Source organism: Peromyscus eremicus, unplaced genomic scaffold, assembly GCF_949786415.1.
Source record: "Peromyscus eremicus unplaced genomic scaffold, PerEre_H2_v1 PerEre#2#unplaced_113, whole genome shotgun sequence".
Classification (NCBI taxonomy): Eukaryota; Metazoa; Chordata; class Mammalia; order Rodentia; family Cricetidae; genus Peromyscus; species Peromyscus eremicus.
The window spans coordinates 518,280-545,226 of NW_026734352.1; the positions used below are offsets into that span (position 1 = coordinate 518,280).

Genomic DNA, 26,947 nt, shown 5'->3' on the forward strand with positions numbered 1-26,947 from the left:
GTTTTTGGTGTGCGTGTGTGTGTGTGTGTGTGTGTGTGTGTGTGTGTGAATGCTGTTTGTTTTTCTTTTGTTTGTCAATGCTGGGGGTAGAAAGAAATCAGGACCTTACAAATACTAGTACCACTGATCTACACCCTGAACTTTACGAGTGAAACTTACTTTTCTTTAAAAAAATTATTTATCATTATGTGTCTGTATGTGGGGGTATGTGAGCATGTGCAGGGGCCATGGAGAGTGGAGGTCGTTGGATTCCCTGGAGCTGATCCACACTGAGCTTCCCATGTGTATCTTGGGACTCGAACTCAGGTCCTCCGAAAGGACAGTAAATGCTCTTAACTGCTGAGCCCTCTCTCTAACCCCAAACTTCATTTTGTTTTTATTTTCTGAGGAAGGATTTATATAGCTCAGGCTGGCCTCTCACTGTGTAGCCAAGGCTGGCCTTGAACTCCTGATTCTCCTGTTTTGACCTCCTGAGTGCTATAATCACAGACATGTATCAGTACACCTGATTTCCTTTCTCTCTCTCCCTTCCTTCTTTTCTTGCTTTCTTTTAGACACAGTCACTATGAAGCCCAGGCTAACCTGTCATTTCCAATCTTCCTGCCTCGACTTCCGAGTTCTGGGACCGCGGGTATGTACGCACCATTATGTCCAGCAGGAATAAAACTTTTATTATTTCATGTATCAAACTTCAAATTTACTGTGTAGCAGAGGGTGACCTTGAACTTCTGATCTTTCTGCCTTTAACCTCCTGAGTGTTGGGGCTGCAGGTTTATCTCACCCGTTTTTGCATGCTGAGGACTGAACATTAGACCCCATGCGTGCTATGTAAGCATTCTGTTAACTGAGCCACATCCATAGACCTTTAAATGAAGCTTTTAAATAGGGACAACTCACATCAAAAAGTCCAGCAATGGCTTCTTGGCTTGCAAGTATTATGGGCAAGCCCTGCATTTCTGTCCCCTTATCCTTGTTCCAAATAGAAGATATATATATATATATATAGTGTGTGTGTGTGTGTGTGTGTGTGTTTTCCCCTGAGACAAGGTTTCTCTGTGTAGCCCTGGCTGTCCTGGAATCACTCTGTAGACCAGGTTGGCCTCACACTCACAGAGATCTACCAGTCTTTGCCTCCCAAGTGCTGGGATTAAAGGCGTGTGCCACCATCTTCCGGCTGAAGATTTAGATTTTTAAGGTCATTCAAAGAGAACCAGGAGGAGACCCCTGACCACTGCTGTCTCGGTTTCAGCCTATCCCCCTTTCCCCTGCTCCACCCCAACCCTTCACTCAGCTACCACCCCCCACCTCCCCACCCCCGCTGGCCCAGAGTTAGTTTGAAGGCAGGAGGCTATGACCCAGAGAGAAGAAAAGAAAGTGGTTAAGGGGGTTATAATGCCCCATCACAAGGGTTAACTGAGGAAGAAAAACAGGTGTGCATTAGTGGGGGGAGGAGGCAGCCTGGGACCGAGGGGCTGAGGGGGTGCCAGGTGGAAGATGTGAGATTCTGGCCATCTTAGGATCCTCAGTGTATAGCTGGAGTGTGTAACCTGTCTGAGGGGCTATCTCTAGTGTGGTCTTAGACTTTAGGTCTAAGTAAAGGAGGAGTCCATACTGCTTTCTTGGAGACCCAGATTATCAAGGACAAAGGAGAACTAATTTGAGATTCAAGAGTTGGAATTAAAAAGATTCTTTTTTTTTTTTTTTTTTTGGTTTTTCGAGACAGGGTTTCTCTGTGTAGCTTTGTGCCTTTCCTGGAACTCACTTGGTAGCCCAGGCTGGCCTCGAACTCACAGAGATCCGCCTGGCTCTGCCTCCCGAGTGCTGGGATTAAAGGCGTGCGCCACGACCGCCCGGCTGAATTAAAAAGATTCTTAAGGATTTCAGCTAATTATACACATCTGGCCACTGAGGTACATCAGTCTCCCCCAGGTTCCTCAGCAAGGCAGGGCAATGCTGGGCTCAGGGTATGACAATCTATTCAGACTGGGGTAATTCTGGGCTGCAGGGTGATTTTTTTTTTAAATATTTTTTAAGATTTATTTATTTATTATGTATACAGCATGTATGCCTGGGCCAGAAGAGGGCACCAGATCTTATTATAGATGGTTGGGAGCCACCATGTGGGTGCTGGGAATTGAACTCAGGACCTCTGGAAGAGCAGTCAGTGCTCTTAACCTCTGAGCCATCTCTCCAGCCCTGCAGGGTGATTTTTAATTTGTTGGTAGTAGGGATTGAATCTAGAGTCTCACAAGTACTAGGCAGGGGCTCTACCACTGAGCCACACCCCCAGCCCCTCACTGGGGGATTCTAGGCTGGTGATCTACCACTGAGCCACACCCCCAGCCCCTCACTGTGGGATTCTAGGCAGGTGCTCTACCACTGAGCCACACCCGCAGCCTCTCACTGGGGAATTCTAGGAAGATGCTCTACCACTGAGCCACACCCCAGCCCTCACTGGGGGATTCTAGACAGGTGCTCTACCACTGAGCCACACCCCAGCCCCTCACTGGGAGATTCTAGGCAGGTGCTCTATTACTAAGCTATGGCCTTAATCCTTCACTGGGAGATTCTAGGCAAACATTCTATCAATCTTTTTGTTTTGAGGCAAGGTCTTGCTAGGTTCCTTAGGCTGGCCTTGAATTTTCCACCCCCTCTGCTTCAGCCTACCCAGTAGCTGGGATGAGAGACCTGAGCCACCAGTCCCAGCTTTAGGGTGATTTCATTGGCAGACTCAGACCCCTCCTGTCTTCCATCAAATCAGCCACACTCCCCATTCTGCATGGGGTTTCTCAGACAGCTACCCCAGGTACTAGGATGCTCTGCCCCCTCCGCCAATTCCCCAGGGTGCTGGGAGGTTAGTGAGAAAAGGAGACGCAGACGACGGACAGCTGATCACCACCAGACTAGCTCACATGGGCATCACTTGGGCTGCCTGTGGAGCCCGGTCCACACGGCCCCCAGCCTGGCCACAGGCCACGCAGCAGGAGGTTCCTTGAGATGAAGGAGAAAGTACATATTATTGAGGATGTGGTAGATACCGGGAGGGAAGGAGGGGCTCCAGACGGATGAATAGAATCTCCCAGAGCTGAACTCCGTATCTGTGCCTGGCCACCCCGACCCAAGTACAGACTGGCTCCCAAGTACAGACCGGCTCGGGTCCATGGCACCCTTCCTTCCCAAGGTGTCTGGTGCCCTGGCACCCTCGTCCCTCCCCAAGTCTTCGATGACCCCTGAATCCACTAGTTTCTCTTCACTCAGCCCATCTCTCTGTTTGTCCCCTCTTGGCAAGCCCGCCTTTTTCCTGTGGATCAGAATCAGTTCACTCTAGAAGGTCCCCATGCCTGTGAGTCTTGACTCTCTGACATCCCTGGCCACCAACTAGAGTCAGCAGCCCTATTCCCGCCTCATCCCCAGGCCCCTTTGTACCTGGTGATGCGCCTTGGCTCCATGAAACTGGGCGAGTCTCGGCGCCGCTTTCGGATCGGCGAGTAGCTGCGGGAGCGACGTCGGGTGCGGGCGGCCTCAGCCTCGGCATGCCTCGCACGGCCTTCGCTGTCCTTGTCCCTGTGGGACCCGCTCGTGGTGAGGGATCCCCGCTATCTGAGCCCCAAGCCCGGGTTCTCCGCCATCCGCCCCTTAGGGACACTTACCGGCCAAGAGGTTTCTTGGGCGACGGGGAGAGGCTGGGGCTGCGGGTCCTTTTGTCTGGGGAGCGTGAGCGGGATTTGGACGGTGAGCGGCTGGAGCTCCAGGACCCCGGATGGGGGCCAGGGCTGCGTGATGAGCTGTTACCCTCCGGGCCACCCCGCCGGCCGTGCGCGCCTGGAGATGGCGAGGTGCTTGTGGGCCGCGCGCGTGGGGGTCGCTCCTTTGCCCTAGAGGAGGGAGTGTGGGGCAGGGCTCAGTGGCTGGCTGCAGGGCAGGAGAGACGTAGGTCGTGTAGGTGGCAGTGGGGATCCATGAGCCCAGCACAGAGGAAATGAGGCGTCAAAGGGACGAATTAGAGATTTTATGTGGGTTAACTAACAAGGGAGGCTCCGTTGGAGGTGATGCATGTGGGATGTCCAGCGAGAGGGATGCATGTGGGATGTCCAGTGAGAGGGATGCACGTGGCATGTCCAGCGAGAGGAATGCATGTGAGATGTCCAGCGAGAGGAATGCATGTGAGATGTCCAGCGAGAGGGATGCATGTGGGATGTCCAGTGAGAGGGATGCATGTGGGATGTCCAGTGAGAGGGATGCACGTGGGATGTCCAGCGAGAGGAATGCATGTGAGATGTCCAGCGAGAGGAATGCATGTGAGATGTCCAGCGAGAGGGATGCATGTGGGATGTCCAGCGAGAGGGATGCATGTGGGATGTCCAGGGATGCATGTGGGATGTCCAGCGAGAGGGATGCACGTGGGATGTCCAGCGAGAGGAATGCACGTGGGTGTCCAGCGAGAGGGATGCATGTGGGATGTCCAGCGAGAGGAATGCACGTGGGTGTCCAGCGAGAGGAATGCATGTGGGGTGTCCAGCGAGAGGGATGCATGTGGGATGTCCAGCGAGAGGGTTGCATGTGGGATGTCCAGCGAGAAGGATGCATGTGGGATGTCCAGCGAGAGGGATGCATGTGGGATGTCCAGCGAGAGGGATGCATGTGGGATGTCCAGCGAGAGGGTTGCATGTGGGATGTCCAGCGAGAGGGATGCATGTGGGATGTCCAGCGAGAGGGATGCATGTGGGATGTCCAGCGAGAGGGATGCATGTGGGATGTCGAGAGCAGAAACCCCACGTGGAGTAATCAGCGAAGGGTTACATGTGGGGTGACCACGAGGGCTGCATAAATAGAGTGACAAGCAAGAGGTTCTGTTTGGGGGTGACAAGTGAAAGGGTTCCCCTGTGGGGTGCAGGCAGGAGGCCGGCTCACCTTTTCCCGTGGCCGCTGTGGCCTCTCTCCGAGCCCGGTTCGGGCCCTGGACCCGGCGCGCCGCCACCCGACTCGCTGCTGGAGTGAGCCCCGCTGAGCGAGCGGGACGAGCCCCGGGGTGGCGCGGGCTTGGCACGCCGGCGTCCCCTGCGGCGGGGCGCGTTGGCCGAGGATCGCGATCGCCGCCTCCTCCTCCGCCGGCGACGGCGCCTGGCCGCCCCTCCCGCCGCGCGGCCCCCGCGGCCCTGCGACGACGGCGCGGAGCACGGGCTCTGACTGTCTTTCCCACGCGCGGGCGGCGTGGGCGCGGCGGCCACCTTGTCGCAGGCCCGGGGCGAACTAGGCTTCTGACGGGGAGAGAGGCAGAGAAGGGCACGGAGGGGCGGAGAGGGGGCGAGAGAGAGGCCGGGAGGGATGCAGAGGGGACCGGAGCAGAGAGGAGGGTTGCGGATGCAGAGGACAGACAGACACGGGGGGGGGGATGGGTGGGGCGGGGCAGTGAGGAAGCAAAAGTGGGGAGGGGTGCAAGCCGGACAGAGAGGTGGAGAGAAAAAGAAGAGGGATCGAGAGGGGAACGTGAGAGGGCAGCGGGGTGGGGGGAGAAAAGGAGAGAGGGCTTTCACCGGGCCTAGGCCGCGGGCTGCAGCCCTGGAGCATCGCACACACGGTTCCCGCGCCTGCCCTGCCTCTACCTCTCCTGAATGTTCACCTTCTGGCCTCAACATAGCAGACCATGCAAGGTTCTCCGCATGCATAACACAAGAGGGACGGAGCGGTGGGGATGGGGGCTGCGGGGGGAGGGGGGAGCTCCAGGATGGGGCACCAGAGGGGCTGGCATTGTCCTCGCATGGGGGACAGACGATCCCCCCCCAGTAGAGAGAAGAGAGAGGGACGACACTGGTACGTCAAGCCAGGGCCAGCCCACCAGGGCCAGGTTCCCCCCACCAGGGTAAAGGGCATGGAGGGGGCGGGTGTCACACGGCACACAGATAGGGGAGGGGGCAAGATAACTGAACTCAAAATTTAACCGAAGAAAAGGAGTCAAAACAGAAACAAAAAAGAAAACTAAAATAATAATCATATAATAATAACGGAAACAAAACAAAACAAAAAACCACAAATGTCATTATATACCCAAACCAAAATGATCTGCTGGGGAGCCTGACTTTTTTTTTTTTCTTTCTGTTAATATTTGACTCTGTTTTGCGACCCTGCCAAGAGCTCAGGGGTGTTCAGTAGCTGACCAACTGTCTTTCTGTTTCTCTCTTTTCTTTTTCTTTTCCTTTTTTTTTCATTTTTTTCTTTTCTTTTTTTTTTTTTAACGTTCTGATTTTTTTTTTTAAGTCCCTCTTGGTTAACGTCCACTTACCAATAAAGTGGCACTTCCTCCTTTAGTAGGTGAGTTGTGTAAGAAAAGGGAAAAGTGTGGTAGCATAAGTTCATCATTAGAGTCACAAAAATGCAAGAGAGATAGAGAGAGAGAGAGAAAAACGCAACCACCCCAACTCTAGGCCCAAGAGGAGGCCGATTCACCTCTAGAGGACCAGCAATGTCCAGCTCCACGGGCCTCAGCCAGTGCTCTTGGCTGACATCTGGATAGGGCTATTAATTTATTTTTTTTTTTCCAAGAGTGAGTTAGGACCAGAAAGGTAACCTGTCACCATCCGAAGGTCCCTGGCTGGGAACTAGGAATCTGAGAGCCTACCACTACCTCAGCACCATGGGGCCCCTGGACAAATTAATTTCCCCAATCTAGGAGTCAGTTTCCCCGTCCGCACAATGAGGGTTTGGCTTTTTGCTTCCCAATGTCTCTTCCAGGGTAAATAGTCCGAGATTCTCTGATTGCACCATCCCCAGCCTCCCCATCCACCCCTGCACAGAAGGACCCTCCTGACTTTGGGCCCCAACCTCACAAGGGCAGATGGTACTATTCTGTTTACAGATCTGTCCCTGACCCTTCCACAGTCTTTACCCAGCCAGATCTGCTGTCTGTAACCTCAGGTTTGCTTGTTGGAGACAGAGTCTCGCTATGTAGCCTTGGCTAGCCTTCAGATCCACTGGCTTTTGCCTCTCAGTGCTGAGATTAAAGGCATGCACAACCACACCAGCCATGCACCACCATATGCACGGATATCCTTGTATTCTCTTTCTTGACAGATCTCATGTAGCACAGGCCGTCCTGGAATCTAGAATTCAGTATGCAGCCCAAGGTGACCTTGGACTCCTGATCCTACGGCTGCCACCTCTTGAGTGCTGCGATTACAAATGCACACCGCCATACCCAGCTTCTTCTGTTTTTAGACAAGGTCTTTCAATATAGCCTTGAACTTGAGATCCTCTTGTCTCAGTCCTCTGAATGCTAGGAATACAGGCATGTACCACCACATTGGGCATAATCTCATTTTTTAGCATAAAAGATGGCACTGAGTCCTTAAGACTACTGGTGGAGGAAGGAAGCTTTGGGCTCACTAAGGGCCGGGGTAATCAGGGAGTTCCAGGTGCCGGGAGAGGTCTGAGCTGTGTTCATTCTGCTGTCTCTTTGACTCATCCAGGGTACCTTGCAGTCACGGATAACAAAACATGATTTCCTTTGCCTGGCCCTGGATGTTTCTGGCAGAGGGGATCAGGAGCCCAGACATCTCTCTCTGAAGGGCTCCATAGAGCTCAACAAAGACCTAGAGCCAGGAAGTGGGCTCCACTGCTGGCAATGTACAGCCAGTTTGTGATTGGCGGCTGAAGCAACCAATGAATACTAGCCATAGCCGGTGAGTACACCGTGGGAGTCAAGGAGGCCATGAAGACTTCTCTCAGGAGAGCTGCTCTTTTTTCAAAGCAGAGGCAGGCAGAGGTGTCCAGAGTGGGTAGGATCTGGTAGCCGCTTGCTCCGCAGAGCAGCCTTTGCCTCCTGATCAGCTTTGGCTAGGGGAACTGGAGGCTTACTTTTGCTTTATTTTAGACAAGGTCTCGCGTAGCTAAGGCTGGCCTGGAACTCTGAACTCTTGATATAGTTGAACTTCTGACTCTCCTGCCTTCACTACTTGAGTGCTGGAATTACAGGTGTGCTTACGCAGTGCTGGGGATCGAACCCAGGGCTTCATGAATGCTAGGCAAGCACTCTGCTGTCTGAGCTATATTCCCAGTCCTATTTTTTTTTTTTTTTTTAATTCAAGAAGGGTCTCACATAGCCCAGGCTGGCCTCAAATTCTCTATGTAACCAAAGATAATCTTGAACTCCTGAAAATCCCTATCTCTGCATCCCAAGTGCTGGATTACATGCCCAGATTATACCATGCCCAGTTGTAAAGACGGTTTCATTCTCAACAGACATCCCCAGGAGAACCTTCTGCTCTCCTTCCCACCCTCAAGCAGACAACCTCTCACAGTCCCTAGTCTGTACCAGGGTTCTCTCATTGAATTTCCTTCTAGAGAAAGACATCTCCAGGATCTTCAAATGCATTGTATGCCCAGGGTGGTCAACTAGTTAAGTAAGCAGATATAAGGTAAGGGAGCCTCTGGAACAAATGCATGGTAACTCACAGCTCAGGGTCACCACAGACCCCTCCTTTGAGGCTACTCTGGTCAGGGGAGGCAGCAAGGCCAGTGGTGAAGGAGTGCATATTGGGGTCAGGAGCAGACTCTGTGTGTCTGAGCTAAAGACCTGACTCAAGGCAAGGACAGGGTCAAGGAGGGTGATCAAGTAAGTCCACGATGCTCCTTTCCACAGACATGCAGGAACCCCTTCCCACCTTTTTCCCCTGTCAGTACTAGAGGTTGAATCTAGGGCCTCACACATGCGAGGCAGGTTGCTCTCGCTGAACTACAGTCCCAGCTCCCCCTTTCTCACTTTTTTTTCTTTTTTTTTTTTTTTTTGGTTTTCCGAGACAGGGTTTCTCTGTGTAGCTTTGCGCCTTTCCTGGAACTCACTTGGTAGCCCAGGCTGGCCTCGAACTCACAGAGATCCGCCTGGCTCTGCCTCCCGAGTGCTGGGATTAAAGGCGTGCGCCACCACCGCCCGGCTCACTTTTCTTTTGACAAGATTCTATGTAGCTCAGTTAGGGCTCAATGTCTCCTCAAAGTTGATCTTGAACTTTTTGAATGTTTTTCTTTAAAACCAAAAAGAAAGAAAGAAAAAATCTTTTGTGAAGACGGACTCAATTCAACCCCAGGGTGGCAGAGGGTGGCTGCTTGCCCCCAAGATTGTCACCCCACCGCTGCTTTGGTGGACACATGCTGCCTGACATTGAACTTCTGTTCTTCCTGTCTCCACCTCCATGAGTGCCAGCATTACAGACATGAACCACCATGCCTGGTTTACGAGTTCTTTGGCTTATAACCCAATGTTTCGTGCATGCTAGGCAAACACCGGCAACTGAGTTACATCCCCAGTCCCATGCAGAACCATCTTGACTTTACATGTCTCGTACTGGAGGTGGGGTAGAGTATTAGGGATAGGAAGGGCCTGTACTGGATAGCTGAATACTCCCAGTATGTTTCTGTCCCCAACCATTGAGGTTCCAGCCAAGATTGTGGCTTCCTACCTGTAGGTCTTGAAGTCTCAGTTCCCTATCACTCTCCTCTGATCCCTTGAGAGTCTACTGACCTCCCCCTAGCCCAAGAAGATCCCCTGAGGGGATCCAAGTTGATTATGAGAGTTTATGCTGTCTCATACTAGATGGGCTCTGCTTCCCCACTGATAAAATGAGGATGACCAGAATCTCTGTTGGGTTGGTCTATAAAGGGATTGGCTTCTTTGGCTCCCAACAGACTAAAAGGATTAGAACAGGAAGAAGGCCTGGGGTCAGATGGAAAGGGTTCGGTCCCCTCCATCCCAAGACTGCAGAGATGGGAGGATGGTGCTGTCAGAGAGTCCTTGGGGGAGGTCAGCTGCCAAGAAACGGTCACCGGATCCTGCCAGAGGCTGTGCCTCATCCTTGGCTTGGCTGGGCCTCATTCTTCCTAGGGGTTGAAGGAAAGCCAGGGGATATGGACTTTCTCCTTCCTTCCTTCCTTCCTTCCTTCCTTTCTTTCTTTCTTTCTTTCTTTCTTTCTTTCTTTCTTTCTTTCTTCCTTCCTTCCTTCCTTGCCTCCCTCCCTCCCCTCCGTTCCTTTCTTTTGTGTGTGTGTGTGTGTGTGTGTGTGTGTGTGTGTGTGTGTGTGTACATGCAGAGGACAACTTGAAGAGGCTGGTTTTCTCTCTCTACCGTGTGAGTTCCAGGAACTGATGTCAGGCCACTAGGTTTGGTGACAAGCACCTTTACCCACTGAGCTATTTGGAGGACCCAGGGCTAGTCAATTAAGCGAGGCAGGCTGACCAGCAAGCCCTGGGCATTGTTCTGCCTCTACCTTCCCAGATCTGAGATTAGAAACGCAGGCCACCATCCCTGGCTTTCTAATGTGGGTTCTGGGGCTTGAACTCACGTCCTCACGCTTGCCAAGCACTTGGTACACTTGTAATTTTCTTGGCTCTGCTGGTGACATCATTTTTTAACTTGTGTAAGAAAGATGTGAGGGTCAAAGGGAACAACTGAAGGATGGGAGAGGGGACAGTGTGATGGACAAAGGCGAGAAAACACTAGACTGCTTTGCATTGTGTCCCCTACGTATCCCAGGACTGGTGCCTGCTTGCCTCTGTCTCAGTTTTCCCTTGTTGATATCTAGGAAGTCTTGAAGGGTGGAGCCTCCAAGTTTTCATCAGGCTGGGACACTTCACCCCTTCAGACTCGCAGCCCTTGTCCCCTGCGAAGAACAACTTTGTCACCTCCCTTCCAGCGAGCACCATCCAAGATAGCTGCAGCGCTCTGAGGAGTCAGCTGTCCAGACCTTCCCTGGGATAAACAGGGGAGCGGCATCTAACCCTTTCCTTGAAGTTGAAGATGAGGGTTACGAGACCTTGAAATGGCTATTGGGCTATTGGGAGCTCAAAATTCTGTGGCTACCTTCAGGTAGAACAGGAAGCAGGTGGAAGGAGGGTGGGGTGGTGGTCTCCTGAAAGACCCACTTCTGACTCTGCCACTTTCCAAGCACCTAGCTGAGCACAGGAGTGGCAATCATAAATCTCATGCGATATAATGCTTACTCTACCCAGAGTTACTTTGGCTATAAGTGATTGTCTCTTCCCGATCGTTCTGCACCAAGGGATACCATTGAACTGCTCCAATTCAGACCTTCAGAAGAAGACAAGACACTGGGCTCTTGGAGGAGCCCCTGTTCTGGGGGTAGGTAAGCTCTGATTTTATCCCATTCTGAAATCACCCCGGAGAGTTTTGGCCGAGTAAGTTCTCATAGTTTAGTGCCTGCTCCAGACTCTCTGAACCACTCCATTGCCACATCGGAACCACGGAGCTGTGAGTCCCAGTGGTACTAATGCCCGTTGGTGTCCCAGACCCTGAAACTTGCACCTCCGAGCTCCATTGTGCTGTCATAAAAGGAGTCGGTCTACATCTAGAGTTCAGCCTGGCCTAGTCAGCCCCAAAGGGTTCAATGGGACTTAACTTGGAACTTGACCCTCAGCCAGAAATTCCCTCCAGATCTGGAGGCCAAGAGGTTGTCCGAGGCCACTCTTCCACTGCGTACTGTCTAGGTGGGTCCTAGAGGACTGGAGTGTGTGTGTGTGTGTGTGTGTGTGTGACCAAAGCCCCTGGCTAGAAGCTGGCAAGGATGAAGGGTGAGGGTTCAGCAACCACGCCAGACGGTAGCAGTCAAATTGGCCCCCAGCACACAGTACAGGAAGACACACAAAGATTGAATGTTAAATCACACACAAATGCGTTCAGCCAACCAAATGAGAATGAGTGTGAAGCAGGGCTTGGGGACCAGGACCAGGAGGTGGAGAGGAAGAAGCAGAGGCAGGGGAGAGATGGGAAGGAGAGGAAGGAAGAACCTGTAGACTCATCAGGGGTTAGAGGGAGAGTGACAGGAGCCAAACCATAGACCAGGGCACAGCTAGGTGGTGGCTCGTTCGGAGAAAGAGCAAATGAAAGATTAGTTAAAGAGAGAAAGAGAGAAAAAAGAAAATAAAAAAAAACCCAACCCAGAGCAAAGTAGAGGAGAGAGAGAGAGAGAGAGAGAGAGAGAGAGAGAGAGAGAGAGAAAGAAAGATTGAGATTCAAACTAAGCAGGGTGGCCAGACTTATCTGACATGAGAGGAATAGAGAGTAAGTACGCAGCTGAGCTGGGGTACCTACCTTCTCAGCGGCCAGGGACAGGGATGCAACAATAAAAAAAAGAAAAGAAAAGAAGGTCTCTGCACAGGAAATGCAGGACAATGGTGAATCCAAATGGACCCCTGCTCTGAGCCAGCAGAGGGGGAAACAGCGTGCCCTGTGGCTTCTGGGTATCGCCTCAGGGATGGAAGGGGCCACTCCGTTAGATTCATTATTTATGCATTTTAACATCTTTAACTACAGGCTCCAGTAGCCAAGCTCTCCTTAATTCTTCACGTACCGAACTCCCCAGAGGACAGGCATGCAGCAGCTAATGAATGCAGAAACTACAGGGTGGATAGAGAAGGGGCTTGGGAGAGAGGTCCAAACCAGGAGGAGAGAAACGGAAAGAGAAGATAGACCGGCGTGGAAAGATGGAGTGTGTGTGTGTGGGGGGGGGGGGGATAGAAAGGCCAGACAGAGAGAAGAGAAAGACTAGCTAAATGAGGCCGGTGCGGGAGGCTGAAGAAGGTAGGAGAGGAGCAGCACATTTAAAAGGAAAAACAACCACTTAGAAGAACCAATTCAGAAGATGGCTCTTGCCTCTCAGATTAGCCCCACGGTTTCCCTATAACTTCGTTTTATTTAACTGCTTTTTGAGACAGATGACCATGTAGCATAGGCCATCCTTGAACTCACTATGTAGTTGAGGCTGGCCTTAAACACCCAATTCTCCCGCATCTACTTCTCAAGTGCAGGGATTACAAGTGTGCACCACTGTCCCCAGATCTCACGTGGTGCTAGGGATCCGATCCAAGGCAAACACTACCAGCTACGTCCCCATCCATAACTCTCTCCCTTTTTTTTTTCCTAGAGTGGTTGAACCACACGGGTAGACCAACACTCTGTTACTGGGCTACATCCCAAGTTGTCTTTTTTTTTTCACTTTTGATTTTGATTTTCTTTCTCAGTCTAAGTTACCAAGAGTGACCTTGGCTGGCCTTGAACTTCCTATCTTCTTTCATCAAGTGCTAGGATTCCACGTGGACACCACCAGGCCTGGCTCTGTTTTTCAATGGAGGATTATCTAGAGCAGAGACACCAGTAGCTTGTCCCCAAACTAGAGCAGTGCTTCTGTTTACCCTAGACTGTCCAGCTTAGACAGCTTTCCCTGAGTTAACTCTGCAGCTGCCTGCAGACCCCTCCTCCAGGCTTTCTAGGGAGCAGGAGCCTGACAGTGGCTACCCCTTCCTGTCCACAGCATCCAGTCAGTGACCCAGGACAAATCCCTTCTCTCTGTGTGGTCCCTAGCTTCTTGCAAGGTTCTCTACAGACTCAAACACCAGTGTTGTTAATTTAAAACTTAAGCTAATTCTAGTGTGTTCCCCGGGGGTTAACAAAAGAGCTAGTTACCCTTCCTTACTTAGCAGGTGTTGTTGGTGTGGCTGCTATTTGTATTGGAGTTGTGTTCCCTTTTAAATTCTGATCACAAGAGAAAGAAAGTATATACAGATGTGGGCATGACTATGTAGACTTGAAATTCAAACATCACCTCTGCACTAGAAGAAAGGTTTCCACGGTAACACACACAAAAGCAAAGTTCTAGAACACAGAAAGAGAGAGAGAGAGAGAAGGAAAAACAAAACCCAAAACAAACCCAGAAAGATAGCTTGCATTTTGGTACATTACAAGATTGCTTTTTTTTTTTTTAAATAAAGAAAAAGGAAATACAAACAAAAAATAAAAAAAACAAAGTAACAGGAAAAAATGACATCACCTCCCCCACCCTCAGCTAAACAAGATATGGAATTATAGTATTATTACCACGTTTCAAATGGGAGGCTAAAAAACAAAGACACAGGTGGGATTAAAAAATGCTGAGCTTCTCTGTTTTCTGTATCTTTCTCTCGCTTTTTCTTAAAGGCAGTGTCGGAAATTCTTTCCCCCAGTACTTATGCCCAAAACTTTTTTTTGAAATGCTGAAGGCTATTGACCCCCTCCCCCCAGCCCTCCCTCCATCTCACCTTTCTGGGTACAGGAGAACCAGCCTCTTTAACACCCCCCCACCACCAAAGTCTTTTTTTTTTTTTTTTTTTAAATAAAAGAGAGGATCCGAGTGTAGATTGGAGATCTGGAGTGTTTAAAGTCTCAGACTGTGCAGGATGCAAAGGTGAGGGATAAGATTCTGAGCTATGCTTTGTGATAAGAGTAAACAGTGTGCTTGGAAACCCCCCATGGCCGTGTGAAAATGGAGTCCTGTTTTGGGCAGGAGATATAAACTGCTGACTCCCGCACAGCCATCTAGGTACTGTTGCCATTTTGTCTGCACCCCCGCCCCCCATGTCTAGTTACTGTATCCATTTTGTTTACATATGTACAGGACCCTTGGAACGGGGCAGTGGGCAGGGAAGTTGGTAGATTTCCAAGACCCCACAGAAGGGATCAGACATAGGATGGGACCTACTTTCAGCCCTGGTTTGGAAAAACAAACTGTGTTTTGGGGTCTTAAAGGAGGTCACAGATAAGAGACTGTGCCCATAGGTCTTGTGCTCAGGAAGTTTGGGGATGGCCATGCTTCTGTTTAGGTTAGCCCATCAGTTCCAGCCCCTGCTGGCTGCTTTAAGACACCCCATTGTGCCCTCTTACACTCCAAAGAGAGATCCAAGGGACATCAGTGACTGGACATCAGGAGCCAGGCCAAGAATCAGGCATTCTTTCTAGAGCAGTCAAGAGGCAGGCTCTGCCATACAAATTCTAAGAACAAAAGCTTTGTGCCCAGCCTTCCTTCACCTTCCTCTGACACCACAGGAGGAAGAATAGTTCAGAAAAGGGATCGAAAGAAAACAAACAAACAAACAAATCAAAACGAAACCGACAAGTCCAGGTTCGTGTTGGCTGCTAAGACCTGCGGTCTGGAGAAGGGTAGCTCGCCTCTTGGGCAATGCATTGTGGGTGTGGAAAGGACTCTGCTGTTCTACCCAAAGCCCCTGAGCCCACACAGCGGCCCTGTCAGCACTGAAGCACCCTCTTCTTAAGAGGCCTCAACCTCATACTGGGATTGACAGATGGATGGGGTCTAGAGACCTTTGTGTGGCCCATGTGTGGAATAAAAGGACTAGTGTTTTGTTCAGGCTCCTACGATCACCTCACCTGCCTGAAGGTCTAGAGGTGATTGTGTCCCTCCCTAGGATGGATGGGGACAGTTTGTGGTGGGGACCGTAATGGTAGGGGTGTTTGGGGTCTTGGTAGTGATAAGCCTGGGAAGTGAGGATGGCAGATTTGAGACACCACTCCGAATTGGGCAGTGCTGGGGCCCGAGTACAAAAGAAGCTCGTACAGGCCCTGAGCGAAGTGGAAAGGGCTAATGAGAGAGAGGGGTGAGGGGACAGAAGGACTCAGAGAAGGGGTAAGGGCTTGGATGTCACGTGACACCCGCTGGCGTTTGAGTCACTTCTCTCCAGTTCCTGACTGACGTGTGTACTGTCCACGCCTGTTCCCGGAAGGCAAGAAACCTCGGTTCATCCCCAGCTATCCCTACGGTCAGGCCTTGTCTGACCTTCGCTTTGCCAAGCACGAAAGCGGCCCAGGCCTGCAGGTCCCCACCCCTAACCCCTCACCAGACCACCAGGCCCAGGTGGGAGCAACACCCAACCGACACCCAAGGGAGCATTCCAGGTGACTCTCGGCACCCGATGCCCCTTGCGGAGCACAGGTCGGAGGAGGGCTGGGAAGGGAGAGAGTGTTGGGTCGGGTCACCCATCAACGGCCCCGCCCCTCCGGCTACCCGGACCCCATCCCGCACGCACGGCGCAGCCCGCGAAAGCGGAGTGGCGAACCCTCCGCAAAGCCAAGCGTACGTACATCGGGCGGGCTGTGCGCCGAGCCGGGGCGGCCCCCGTGCGCTCCGCTCCGCTGCCTGCTGCCTCCGTTCTGTTGGGGCGACCCCCATCCGCTGCCGCCCGATGGGGACGGCGACCGGCTCCCGCTGGATCGCTGGTTGCCCGTCTTCCGCCCGTCATCTCGATGCTTGGGGCTCAGCCTGGGGGAGCGGAGGGATGGCGGGGGAGCCGGCGTGGGACGCCCCCTCTGCAGGCCGCCTGGTTCCCAACTCGCGCTAGCCCTGCACTGCCTTGACTTCCCATTTAGGCTCTTCCTCCAGGTGGGCACCAGCTTGCTTCTGGCTGATGAACTTTGGTCCTGGGCACTGGCCCTGCACCCAGCGCTTAGGGATGCAACCCTCCCCTCCATCCCCGAGTTGAGCTAAATACATTTTTTTTTGAGACAGGGTCTCGTGTAGCCCAGGCTGTCCTTCAACTCTACGTCTAGTCATAATGACCTTGAACTTCTGATCCTCCTATCTCTATCTCTAAAGCGCTGGGCGTGCAGGCGTGCACCACCACAATTGGATTATGCAGTCCTTGGGGGTCAAACCCAGAGATTCGCCAGGCAAGCACTCTATCATCGGGGATAAATCTCCAGCCTCCCCCCCCCCCCAAGCATCACCTCTTGTGTCCACCCAAGGCTTCAGCCTACCTGCTGGGTGATCCGGAATCGCTGTAGTGTGAGGTCATCGAGGGGCAGTGGGAACTGACACTGCTGTGGTGGTGAGCCCTCCGGCCTGGGGATTCAGTGTGAGGCCTGGTGTGGGCAAGGGGAGTCAGCCGGAACTGAAATGTTATCTACCTTGACCATGGCGTTGCCTGGCCTGACCTCAGGGATTTGGTGTAAGTACCAGAGGAAGGTCACTGCGGGATCAGCCCCACCCCCAAGCACAATCTTCTACAAAAGAATTTTTTTTTTTACCTGAATGGGGTTGGGGCTGGGGCTGGGTGTAGGGTCCCCAAAAGTCATCTCTGAGAGTTAGGGGTAAGTGTCTTTTCCTGGAGACAGCCCCAACTTCCAAAGACCATCTCATCTCTCACCTGGTCTTCTTAGAATGGGGTGTGTGTGAAGGAGGTCAAAGGGCAGGAAGGATGGATGGGTGCCAAGGGGCGTAGGCCCTACCAGTCCTAAGTGGCCACTGGCTCACAGGGGGTCCTCAGCACATTTTAAGTTGTTTGTCTGGCATGATTAGGGAGCTATCCTTTTTACCTCAAGTTGCCTTGGAGGTTTGATTCGAGATAAGTTCAAGAGGTTGGTTTTGGGGTGCTAAAAGGCCAGGTTTTCTGGGGCAGGGGCGAGTGGGGTGTCCTTACCTCTTGCGTTCTTTGTTTCTCTCTTTTCTTTTGCTCTTGAGGCTTCGAGATCTGCAGGAAGCAGAGACCAAGTCTGAGCACGGTGGCACCAGAGTGACCCAAGAGCCCTGGAGCCCAGCTGAGCTCAGATACGGAACTTCACTTTGCTCTTCTCTTAGCTCTACACCTGGCTGAGAGGGATCTGTCCATCTCACCCAACAGGGGACAGCCAGGCTTCGTGCAGAGGAGTGTGTATGCATGTGGTGCTGGGGTAGAATCCATAGACTTCACACTTCAGTGGGCCCTCTACCACCAAGCAATGCATGCCCAGTCTGTAACCTGCTTTCCGTGTAAACATGTGATCTCACTCCACCTCTCCTCCCCATGTAGCAACTTCTCTGATGCCATGAAATCCTTTCAAATCCCAGACAAATATAACAAACACAGAAACTTAGGAAAAGGCTGGGATGGAGGGGTTCAGCTTGCTTTGGGCCTCAGTTTCACAGGGAAGAAGTACTAGCTCACTTAGAGGTCCAATCCTGGTCGTAGGGGGCTGTACATAGGATGATGGCCACTAGGGGGCAGAAGAGGCCCATGCTAGCCTTCCATCCCGGGAGGGAGCAGGAGGGCAGAAATGGACAAAATAGGAAGGGTAAGATGAAAATTATTTAGGCCTCCATACCACCAGGTACAAACGGCCTTTGGTAAATTCTGCCAAGGGAAGAGCCTGAAGACTCTGTCCCTAGTCAGGGCTGCAGGGAGGGAGTCTAGCTCCCAGGGTAAGGGTGCAACTTTTGATCCCTGATGCTGCGTTTACTAGCTTCTGCCGGGTCCCTCTTCTCAGTCATCCCTGAGGCCAGCACCACGGCCCGGCAGTCAGCCCTGTAGAGGGCTAACAATCTATATGCCAGAAACTCCGCCTCTAGCTCCAGTCTGGCCACCCCCATCTACCCACTGAGCCTCCCCTGTTCACAGAAATACTTTGTCCTGGCCTGCCTCTTTTCCTTGCGATTAGGGGTCCTGATGCTTCCACCTTCGAAGAGGGCACATCAGGACTTGCGGTTCTCTCTGGAAATTTGGGTTGTTTTTTTTTTTTTACATGGAAGCTGAACTGAGGCAGGCGAAGGCTGACCTTTCCTCCATACCATTTGCGTAAGTGAAAGAACCCCTGGAGTGAAGGATGGAGCCAGACTGGACTTGGGGAACCCCCACCCCACTCCTGTGTGCTTGCTCAGGAAAACACAGCTCACCTGTATCGCCTCTTCCTCCGGGACCCAGAATCAGACCTGTGGGGTGATAGACAAATTCTTGTGAGTTTCCCTAGGAATGGCCCCCGAGGGGCACAGCCCAGGTCCTGAGCCCGAATGAGACAGGCTGCAGGGGGGTGGGGTGGGGTGCGGTGGGGTGGGGAGGAGAGGGCAAATTACCTATCTCTACGGTGCTTCTTTACACCCTTCTTCTTCTTGCGCAGGGGGGAAGCACTCCCACAGCTGTGGACACAGGGGTGGGTACTAGTGAGCTGGGGCTGGAGGGGAGAGGATGGGCATGGCTGAAGGGGCCTGGGGTATGGAAACCGGGAAGAGGTCCCAGGCTATGAAGCCCAGAGCCCCTTGTATAGAATGACCTTGTCTAGAAAGCCTATGGACCAGATTGGCAAAGACTTCTAAAATTGATACTATTGCCTGTCCCTTAGTCACCTTTCCTAATTGTGCGTGTGTGTGTGTGTGTGTGTGTGCAGATGCACACCTGTGTGCACAGAGAGCCCAGAGGTCAACCTTGGATATCATTTATGAAGTACTAACCACATATATTTATTTATTGTGTGTGCGCGCACACACATGCACGGAGCTCAAAGGCCAACCTTTGAAAAAGTTCTCTCCTTCCACCAGGGAGGTCCTGGTGACTCTACACGCGTCACCAGGCTTGGTTGCAGTCCCTTTGGCTGCTGAGCCATCTCACCAGCCCCTGTGTTTTCTGAGTTGGGGTCTTTCACCGACTTCTGGGACATGCCGACTTGACTAGGCTGGCCAGTGATCCCGACTCTGTTTGCTTGGCTATTTTTGTTTGTTTGTTTTGGAGACAGGACTTGCTGTGTAGCCCAGGCTAGCCTTGCACTCATGGTCCTTCTACCTCAGCCCCCTGAGTGGTGGGATCACAAGAGTGTGCCCCCTGTCATGTATAGGGGAAGGGAAGAAATGCTTTTCCGGTCTGGTTTTCTTACAGGGCTGGAGACAGAACCCAGGGCTTTGTACTCAGCAAACTCACCAGCTCTGAGATGTCTCCAGCCCTGGGGATTTCTGGGCTATGCAAACCAGAAAGAGCAATGTTCAACCCCTGAGGTGCCAGGCCTCTTGCCTCTGGAAGACGGCCTTGCGTTCTTTCCCACCCACAGGTTCCCCCACCCTGCGCCCCAGCCCCCCTCCCCGTTCCTTTGACTCCTGCAAATGTCCTCTGACCTCCACACACAAGCTGTGATGCATGCATTCTCTACACGCCCCCTCCTTTCTCTTCCCTTTGTGTCTCTCAAAATCAATGTAAAAAGTAAGAAGCGGGCTAGGGCTGAGCAGATAGCTGATGCACAACCAGAGAACTGGAGTTCGGGTCCCCAGCACCTGCATAAAAACCCAGGCATGGTAGCACACACCTGCAATCCCAGAAGTAGACAGTGGAGACAGGAAGAGCCCCAGGGCTCCAGCCAGTCCAACGGAAGTGGTGAGTACCAGGTACAGAGATACCCTGCCCCCAAAAATCTCAGGTAGAGAAAAACAGAGGAGGTCATTCCATTGTCCTCTGGCTTCCCCATGCGCACACATGGATACACAGGGGTGCTCGCATATGCTCGCATACATGAATGCACATGCATATGCCATGAATATCTACACACACACACACACACACACACACACACACACACACACACACAAAACCCTGGGGATGCAGAGATGACTCTGTGATTAAGAGTGTGTGCTGCTCTTCCAGAGGACCAGAGTTCCGTTTCTAGCACCATGTTGAGGGACTGGCAACCACCTCTACTGGCACACCCCCACACACTCCCTCGCACACCCACATTCACACCCACATACATACACATACACACACACACACACACACACACACACCGCCCCCCCTCCCACAGATGAAATAAAATCAGCTGTGAGGTCATTAATTTGAAATAATTACTAACTAAATTCTGTGTTTAAAACACAAAACCCTGGGCTGGAGAGATGGCTCAGAGGTTAAGAGCACTGACTGCTCTTCCAGAGGTCCTGAGTTCAATTCCCAGCAACCACATGGTGGCTCACAACCATCTATAATGAGATCTGGTGCCCTCTTCTGGCCGGCAGTCATACATGCTATATACATAATAAATAAATCTTAAATATATATATATATATATATATATATATATATATATATATATATCAACAACAACAACAACAACAACAAAAACCCCACAAAACCCCAAAGGCCAGGTCCATGGGTCAGTGTCGGGCTTTCCCAGCACATGTGAGGCCCAGGGCTTGATCTGCAATACCACACAGGCAGATTCTAAGCCAACAAGTCTCCAGTAAGAGACACACTCATTAATTGGAAGACTGATTTTATATTTTAAAAAGAAAGATAGAATCATGTGTGGTGGCACATGCCTTTAATCCCAGCACCCAGGAGGCAAAGGCAGGCTGAGCTCTGTGAGTTTGAGGCCAGCCTAGGCTACTTAGCAAGGATCTAGACACTAGGGTTGCATAAAGAACAAACAAACAGAAAAACAAACAAAAAGGCGTGTAGGCAGCTAACTATGATGGGGTGAGCTAACCCTTAGGTGAGTCTCAAGAATGTGATCCAGAGGGAAAGTGGCTCAGCTGTCATCCCAGCTACTCAGGAGGTTGAGGCAGGAGGATCACAAATTCAAGGCCTGTTTGGGCTCCAGAATGAGTTTAAGACAAGCTCTGGCAATTTAGAGGAAACCTGGTTTCAAATTAAAATAAAAAAGATGACTGTGAGGGTGACCCAGTGGGAGAGCCCCTGCCTAGAATCCCCCAGTGAGGGGCTGGGGTGTGGCCCAGTGGTAAAGCACCTGCCTAGAATCCCCCAATGAGGGGCTGGGAGTCCAGCTTGCAAACAACAGACTGTCCCTGACAGCCTTGGAGTCACCACACAAATATTCGGGAGGCTTGTTTGGGGGGAATAGAGAGACTAATGTGAGTCTCCTGCCTCCACAGACCCAAGCACCCCCACATCCCTTAACTCTGCTCTTCCTCATCGTGAAGCTGGTCGCTTCCGCCCATCTGTTCTGGTCTCCCTCCACTGACATGTCCAGCCCCCCTGAGTTCGAAGGTCCATCACCGCCCACGCAGCTCCTCAGCCACACAGATGCCTGATGTGTAAAACACAGTCTTTAGTGGAACTGCTAAAGGTAAGGGCGTGACAAGAAGCTTGTGGGTGAGCTGGTGGGAGCTGGGAGCTTCAGTTGACACAGGCTTGAACATGATGAAGGGTATTTACGAAATCAAGTTGCTCCCTTTGGGCAACGCCTAATACAGGGCCTTTCCGGTCTTTGTAACTGCCCAGGTAAGTCGGCCGCTGATACCCTTCACGCACCCCTAGCTTCCTGCTACTTCCTCCTTGTCTGTGCTTCCTTCTCTGATGGCTCCATCTCCAGGGTATCTTCCTCTATACCTCTCAACTTTATTTAAAGAAGTTTATTTTGTGTGTATGATTGTTGCCTGCCTAGGCACACCATATACATGCAGTGCCTGTGGAGGCCAGAAGAGGGCGTTGGATTCTCTGGAACTGAAGTTACGGATGAGCTAACCTATGGCTGCTGGAGCCAAAGCCTGGTTCTCTGCAAGAGTAACAACAAGTGCTCTGAGCCATCCCTCCAGCCCCTCCACCTTAGCTTTTGGAGACAAGGTCTCTCACGGAACCGGAGCTCACTGCTGGAACTAGCGAGCCAGCCAGCAAAGCCCTGGGAGCCACATGTTCCTGCCTCTCCAGTGCTCAGCTTGCAGACCCACGCTAGCACACACGGCTTTCGTGTGAGTGCTGAGAGTCCAAATGCAGCTCCTCACACGTCTGCTGCAAGCATTTTACCCACCGGCCTCCATCTTCCCGACAGGGTGTCTCTGCAGCTTTGGAGCCTGTCCTGGATCTCCCTCTGTAGACCAGGCTGGCCTCAAGCTCACAGAGATCCACCTGCCTCTGCCTCCCGGGTGCTGGGATTAAAGGCGTGCGTCACCACCTCCTGGTTTATCATTACTTTTTAACTTTTACTTTTTGCTGTGGCCTCGTATGCCGAACACCAGACTTACTTAACATGTTTTGCTCTTAAATCCATATTTGTCAACTAGTTGATGGCTCATTGTGTCCATGGGATAGGGAGATGGGTACCAGAGGATGGGAGTGTCATCCCACCGTAGAGGTGACCAACATAGGCTCTGAAGTGAAAGGGTGTATTGAGTCAGATGCAGTGGTACTCCCCTGTGATCCCAGCGTTCGGGAGGTGGAGGCAGGAGGATCAGGAGTTAAAGGTCAGCGAGTTCGAGGCCAGTCTAGGCTACATGAGAAATCAAAGCAAGAGGGGGAGTGGGGAGATCGTTCGGTCAGTAAAGTGCTGGTTAGGCCAGCAAGAGAACCTGTGTTTGATCTCAGAACCCACGTAAAAAGCCAAGTGTAAGGATGTGCTCGAGTGATCCCAGCACTGAGGAGAGACAGACAGGAGGATCTTTGGAATGTGCTGGCCAGCCTGTCTAGCCTAATGGTGAGCTCCCAGCCAGTGAGCGATTCTGTCACCAAATATAAGGTAAATAGAAATTGAGGAAGATACCAATGTTGATTTGTGGCTTCCACACATATGTACACACACACACACACACACACACACACACACACACACACACGAGATTGTTTCTCACTGGCTGGTCTTCATGCTAGCCTTTTTTCTTTTTAATCAAAAAGAAACTTTGGAGGGGGTAGTTTTTATTCCATTTATTGTGTGTGTGTGTGTGTGTGTGTGTGTGTGTGGTGTGTGAGCATGTGTGCTACAATGTACCTGTAGAAGGCAGAGGATGACTGGCTGGATTTTTTTCTCTTTATCCACTACATCGGTCCCAAGGATCACACTCAGGACATCAGGCGTGATGGTAAACACCTCTACACACTGAGCCTTCTCACTGGCCGGGATGCCGACACTGTTTACTACTAGTTTTCTACTAGACAGGAGCATAATGGACCAAGCAGCAGAGGAGTGAGCCGAGATAGTGGTGGGATTCTGGGCAAAGGGTCTTCCTCCTCTGCTCATCCACTCAGCCACCATGCCACCTGGCCTTACACAGGACCAGGGAAGAATCAGGCCTACATTCTTTTATCTCATGCCTCGAAGTGCAGGGCAAACATTGATCCTATGGCTATTACGATAATTGCTAGTCCGGGTGCCAGACAGTATTGCGAGCATTTTCCATGTATTTATCTCATTTAATCATTGAGTATTCAGAACAAGCCTTTGACATAGGAACCATCATTAAAATTCCCGTCTCACAGATAAAATGATGAGGTACAGGGAGGTCACACCATGTCTAAAATTAGATGTGTTGAGAAAATGACTGGATTTTGTTCGCACTGTATTAGAAAGTAGCTTGTAAACATTGCCTCTCTAAGCCCGCTTTCCCAAACACTTTGCTATATTATATAACCATGAAACTCCCTCTTTTTTTTTTTTTTTTTGGAAACAGAGTGTCTGGCTGGTGAGATGGCCCAGAAGGTAAAGGTGCTTGCTGCCAAGTCTGATGATCTGAGTTCAATCCCTGGTGCCCACATGGTGAAGAGAGAGAACTGACCCCGGCAAGTTGCCCTCTATATGCATGCCATGGAACATGCACTTTTAAACACACACACACACACACACACACACTCACACTCACACACACACAGTAAATAAACAAAAAATCAAACTATGAATAGGTAGGCTATTGGAAGGTCGTGAATTTGGTAGGTGAGGCCCGCTGAAGGATGTGGGTCATTGTGGGGAATGTCTTTGACGGGCTTGTCTTGCCCTTTGTCCTTTCCTGTCTCTCTGCAGTAGATCTGGCTGCAGTGATGTATACCATCTATTTCAACGTGTTTCCTCTGCCATGAATTAAACCTCCGATGCCAGGAACAAAACAGCCCGAGTTGTCTGTGTCTCGTGCTTTGACCACAGATCTGGAAAGGTAAAGAAACACACAGTGCTCCCAAGGGATTCATCTTCCAACGTTTCCAGGGAAACGTCTCCGAACAACATCTGATCGAATTCTGCTCTCCGTCACAAGCCTTTTCCTGGTTTCTGACTTCTGCAGGGTCATTTCTCGACATGGCGGCAGTATAATATTCCGATGGCAGTCTGGAGAGAACATCGTCACCAGAAACAATCACTCAAGTCAGCCTGTTAACCCAAGGGTGAGGAGGGATCGCTTTCTAGGAGTGATGCCATCTCTGTTGTGAAACCGGGGTGATCTAACGACCCCCAAAGGCTCTCAGGGTGGAACTTTTCATTCTGGGTGTGTCTCCATTGTTTACATTTTTTTAGAATTAGATTTATTTATTTTATTTTGTGTGTGCGTGTCTTGCTTGCCTGTCTATATGTGCACCATGTGCATGCTTTAATCCCACAGAGGTCAGAAGAGGACTCCAGATCCCCTGGAACCAGAGTTAGGAATGGCTCGCTATGAGCAACCATGTGGGTGCTGGGAATTGAACCTGGGTCCTCTGGAACCAGTGTTCCCAATCACTGGGCCAACTCTCCAACCGCCTACTCTTGTTGCTTAACTATAGGAGCTTCCAAATTTGGGGCCTGGGGTATACTTGTATGGTATAGAACTTACCTAACATGCCCCCAAAACAGTAGTCTATAATTTATGGAAGATCAAGGTTGAAGGCCTAGGCATAAATGCAGGGACTTGGTGCTGTATGGAGTCTGGCAGTTGGCAGTTGGTAGGAGGCATGGAGACAGCCAGGCAGAAGGAAATAAGTCAAAGATAATTGAGCATATGGTATTGTTGGCAGTATACGTAGATGATGGCGGGGGCCACCTAGGAGTGATGTGTGTTTGCTGTGTGCCAGCTATTGATCCTCACACTATATTCGTTTATGTTTTCCTCATTCAGGGAATGGAAATCAGAGCCTCCTGCATGCTACACAGGGGCTTTACAGCTGAGGCACACCCTCAGAGTCTTAATGGAGGTGGGGTGGGGGATTCTAGGCTGACTCATACCCCCAGCCCTTCCCTGGGAGATTCTAGGCAAGTGCTCTACCACTGGGCTAGCCTATGAGGTGGGCATTAGTACCTTCCTCTTAAATATAAAGATATGAAGAGCCAGAGATGTCAAGGGTCTGCTCAAGTCCTACAGCTGGGGTGTGGTGCAGCTGGGATCCAGCAGCCAGGACAGTATCCTGGGACTTGGAGATTTTGACAGATGTCTGGAGTGTCTATCTCTCTCACTTACACATCAAAGATGTGAAAACTGGCTCAGATTCCAGGTGCATATGTGGCCAGACAGTGCAAGCCCTTCCTCACCCTTATCCTCCAGCTGTATACCCCAGGCCTAAGTACAGCAAGCATAGGTTCAGCACCACGGACAGCCTAGCCTTTAGGCGGTCCCCCACCGCTGGGTGTACTTGTTGCAGTTCTGTTATTATTCCTTTCCTGCTGTTCTATGTGTGAGTGTGTATGGTGTATGTGAACATGTGTGGGTGGGTGTAGGAGGAGGACATCGGTGCCTTGCTCTATCATTCTGTCTTATTTTCTTGAGTCAGAGTCTTTTACTGAACCTAGAGCCAAGTTCAAAGGCAGGCTGGAAAGATGGCCCAGTGGTTAAGAGCACTTACTGTTCTTGCAGAGGACCGATTTGGGTCCTAGCACTCATGTTAAGTGGCTTACAACTGCCTGCAACTCCAGTTTCAGGGGATCTGATACTCTTTCCTGGCTTCCATGAGTACATGCACACACACACAAAACCTTAATAATTTTTTTGTTTGTCTTTTTGAGATAGGGTCTCACTACGTAGCTCTGGCTGTCATGAAACTCACTATGTAGATCAGACTGGCCTTGCCTCCTAAAAGCTGGAAATTAGAAGTGTGTACCACTATGCCCAGCTGTGAAAGAAAAAAAGGAAAGAGGAAAGAAAGGAAAGGAAAGGAAGGAAGGAAGGAAGGAAGGAAGGAAGGAAGGAAGGAAGGAAGAAATTTAAAAATCTTAAAAAAAAGAAGTTCAAGGTCGCCGGGCGGTGGTGGCGCACGCCTTTAATCTCAGCACTCGGGAGGCAGAGGCAGGCGGATCTCCGTGAGTTCGAGGCCAGCCTGGGCTACCAAGTGAGTCCCAGGAAAGGCGCAAAGCTACACAGAGAAACCCTGTCTCGAAAAACCAAAAGGAAAAAAAAAAAAAAAAAAGAAGTTCAAGGTCATCCACAACTACATAGCAAATTCCAGGCCACCTTGGGATACTCGTTACACACAAAAATCACCCTGTTCTTCAGTAACACCCTGATTGAACGTGTTGTTATGTGGACAGCAGGGGAGACTGCAAAGGAAGGAACTGGCTGGAGCTGGAGGGTTGTCACCGAGAACATGTTGGAAGGAAAAGGCAGAATCCAGAAAGCCCTGTTCTCACTCATGGGAGATGGAGGAGGAAAAGGGCAGGGTTTTTTTTTTTTTTGTTGTTGTTTTTTTTTTTTACTGAGATGTTGTCAG

The 26,947-nt window shown here is 51.1% G+C and overlaps 1 protein-coding gene across 1 annotated transcript in view; it reads right to left on the reverse strand.

Annotated features, from left to right (window-relative positions):
* The window catches only part of LOC131901573 (serine/arginine repetitive matrix protein 3-like), a 36,261-nt gene that overhangs the window by 695 nt on the left and 8,619 nt on the right, over nt 1-26,947 (reverse strand). The window contains exons 5-13 of the mRNA XM_059252686.1: nt 23,277-23,436; nt 18,655-18,752; nt 18,478-18,513; nt 17,249-17,299; nt 16,587-16,691; nt 15,915-16,092; nt 4,912-5,258; nt 3,651-3,875; nt 3,427-3,564 (exon numbers count right to left, since the gene is read on the reverse strand). Of these exons, the coding sequence (XP_059108669.1) occupies nt 3,427-3,564; nt 3,651-3,875; nt 4,912-5,258; nt 15,915-16,092; nt 16,587-16,691; nt 17,249-17,299; nt 18,478-18,513; nt 18,655-18,752; nt 23,277-23,436 (1,338 nt within the window). The remainder of the gene's footprint in view (nt 1-3,426; nt 3,565-3,650; nt 3,876-4,911; nt 5,259-15,914; nt 16,093-16,586; nt 16,692-17,248; nt 17,300-18,477; nt 18,514-18,654; nt 18,753-23,276; nt 23,437-26,947) is intronic.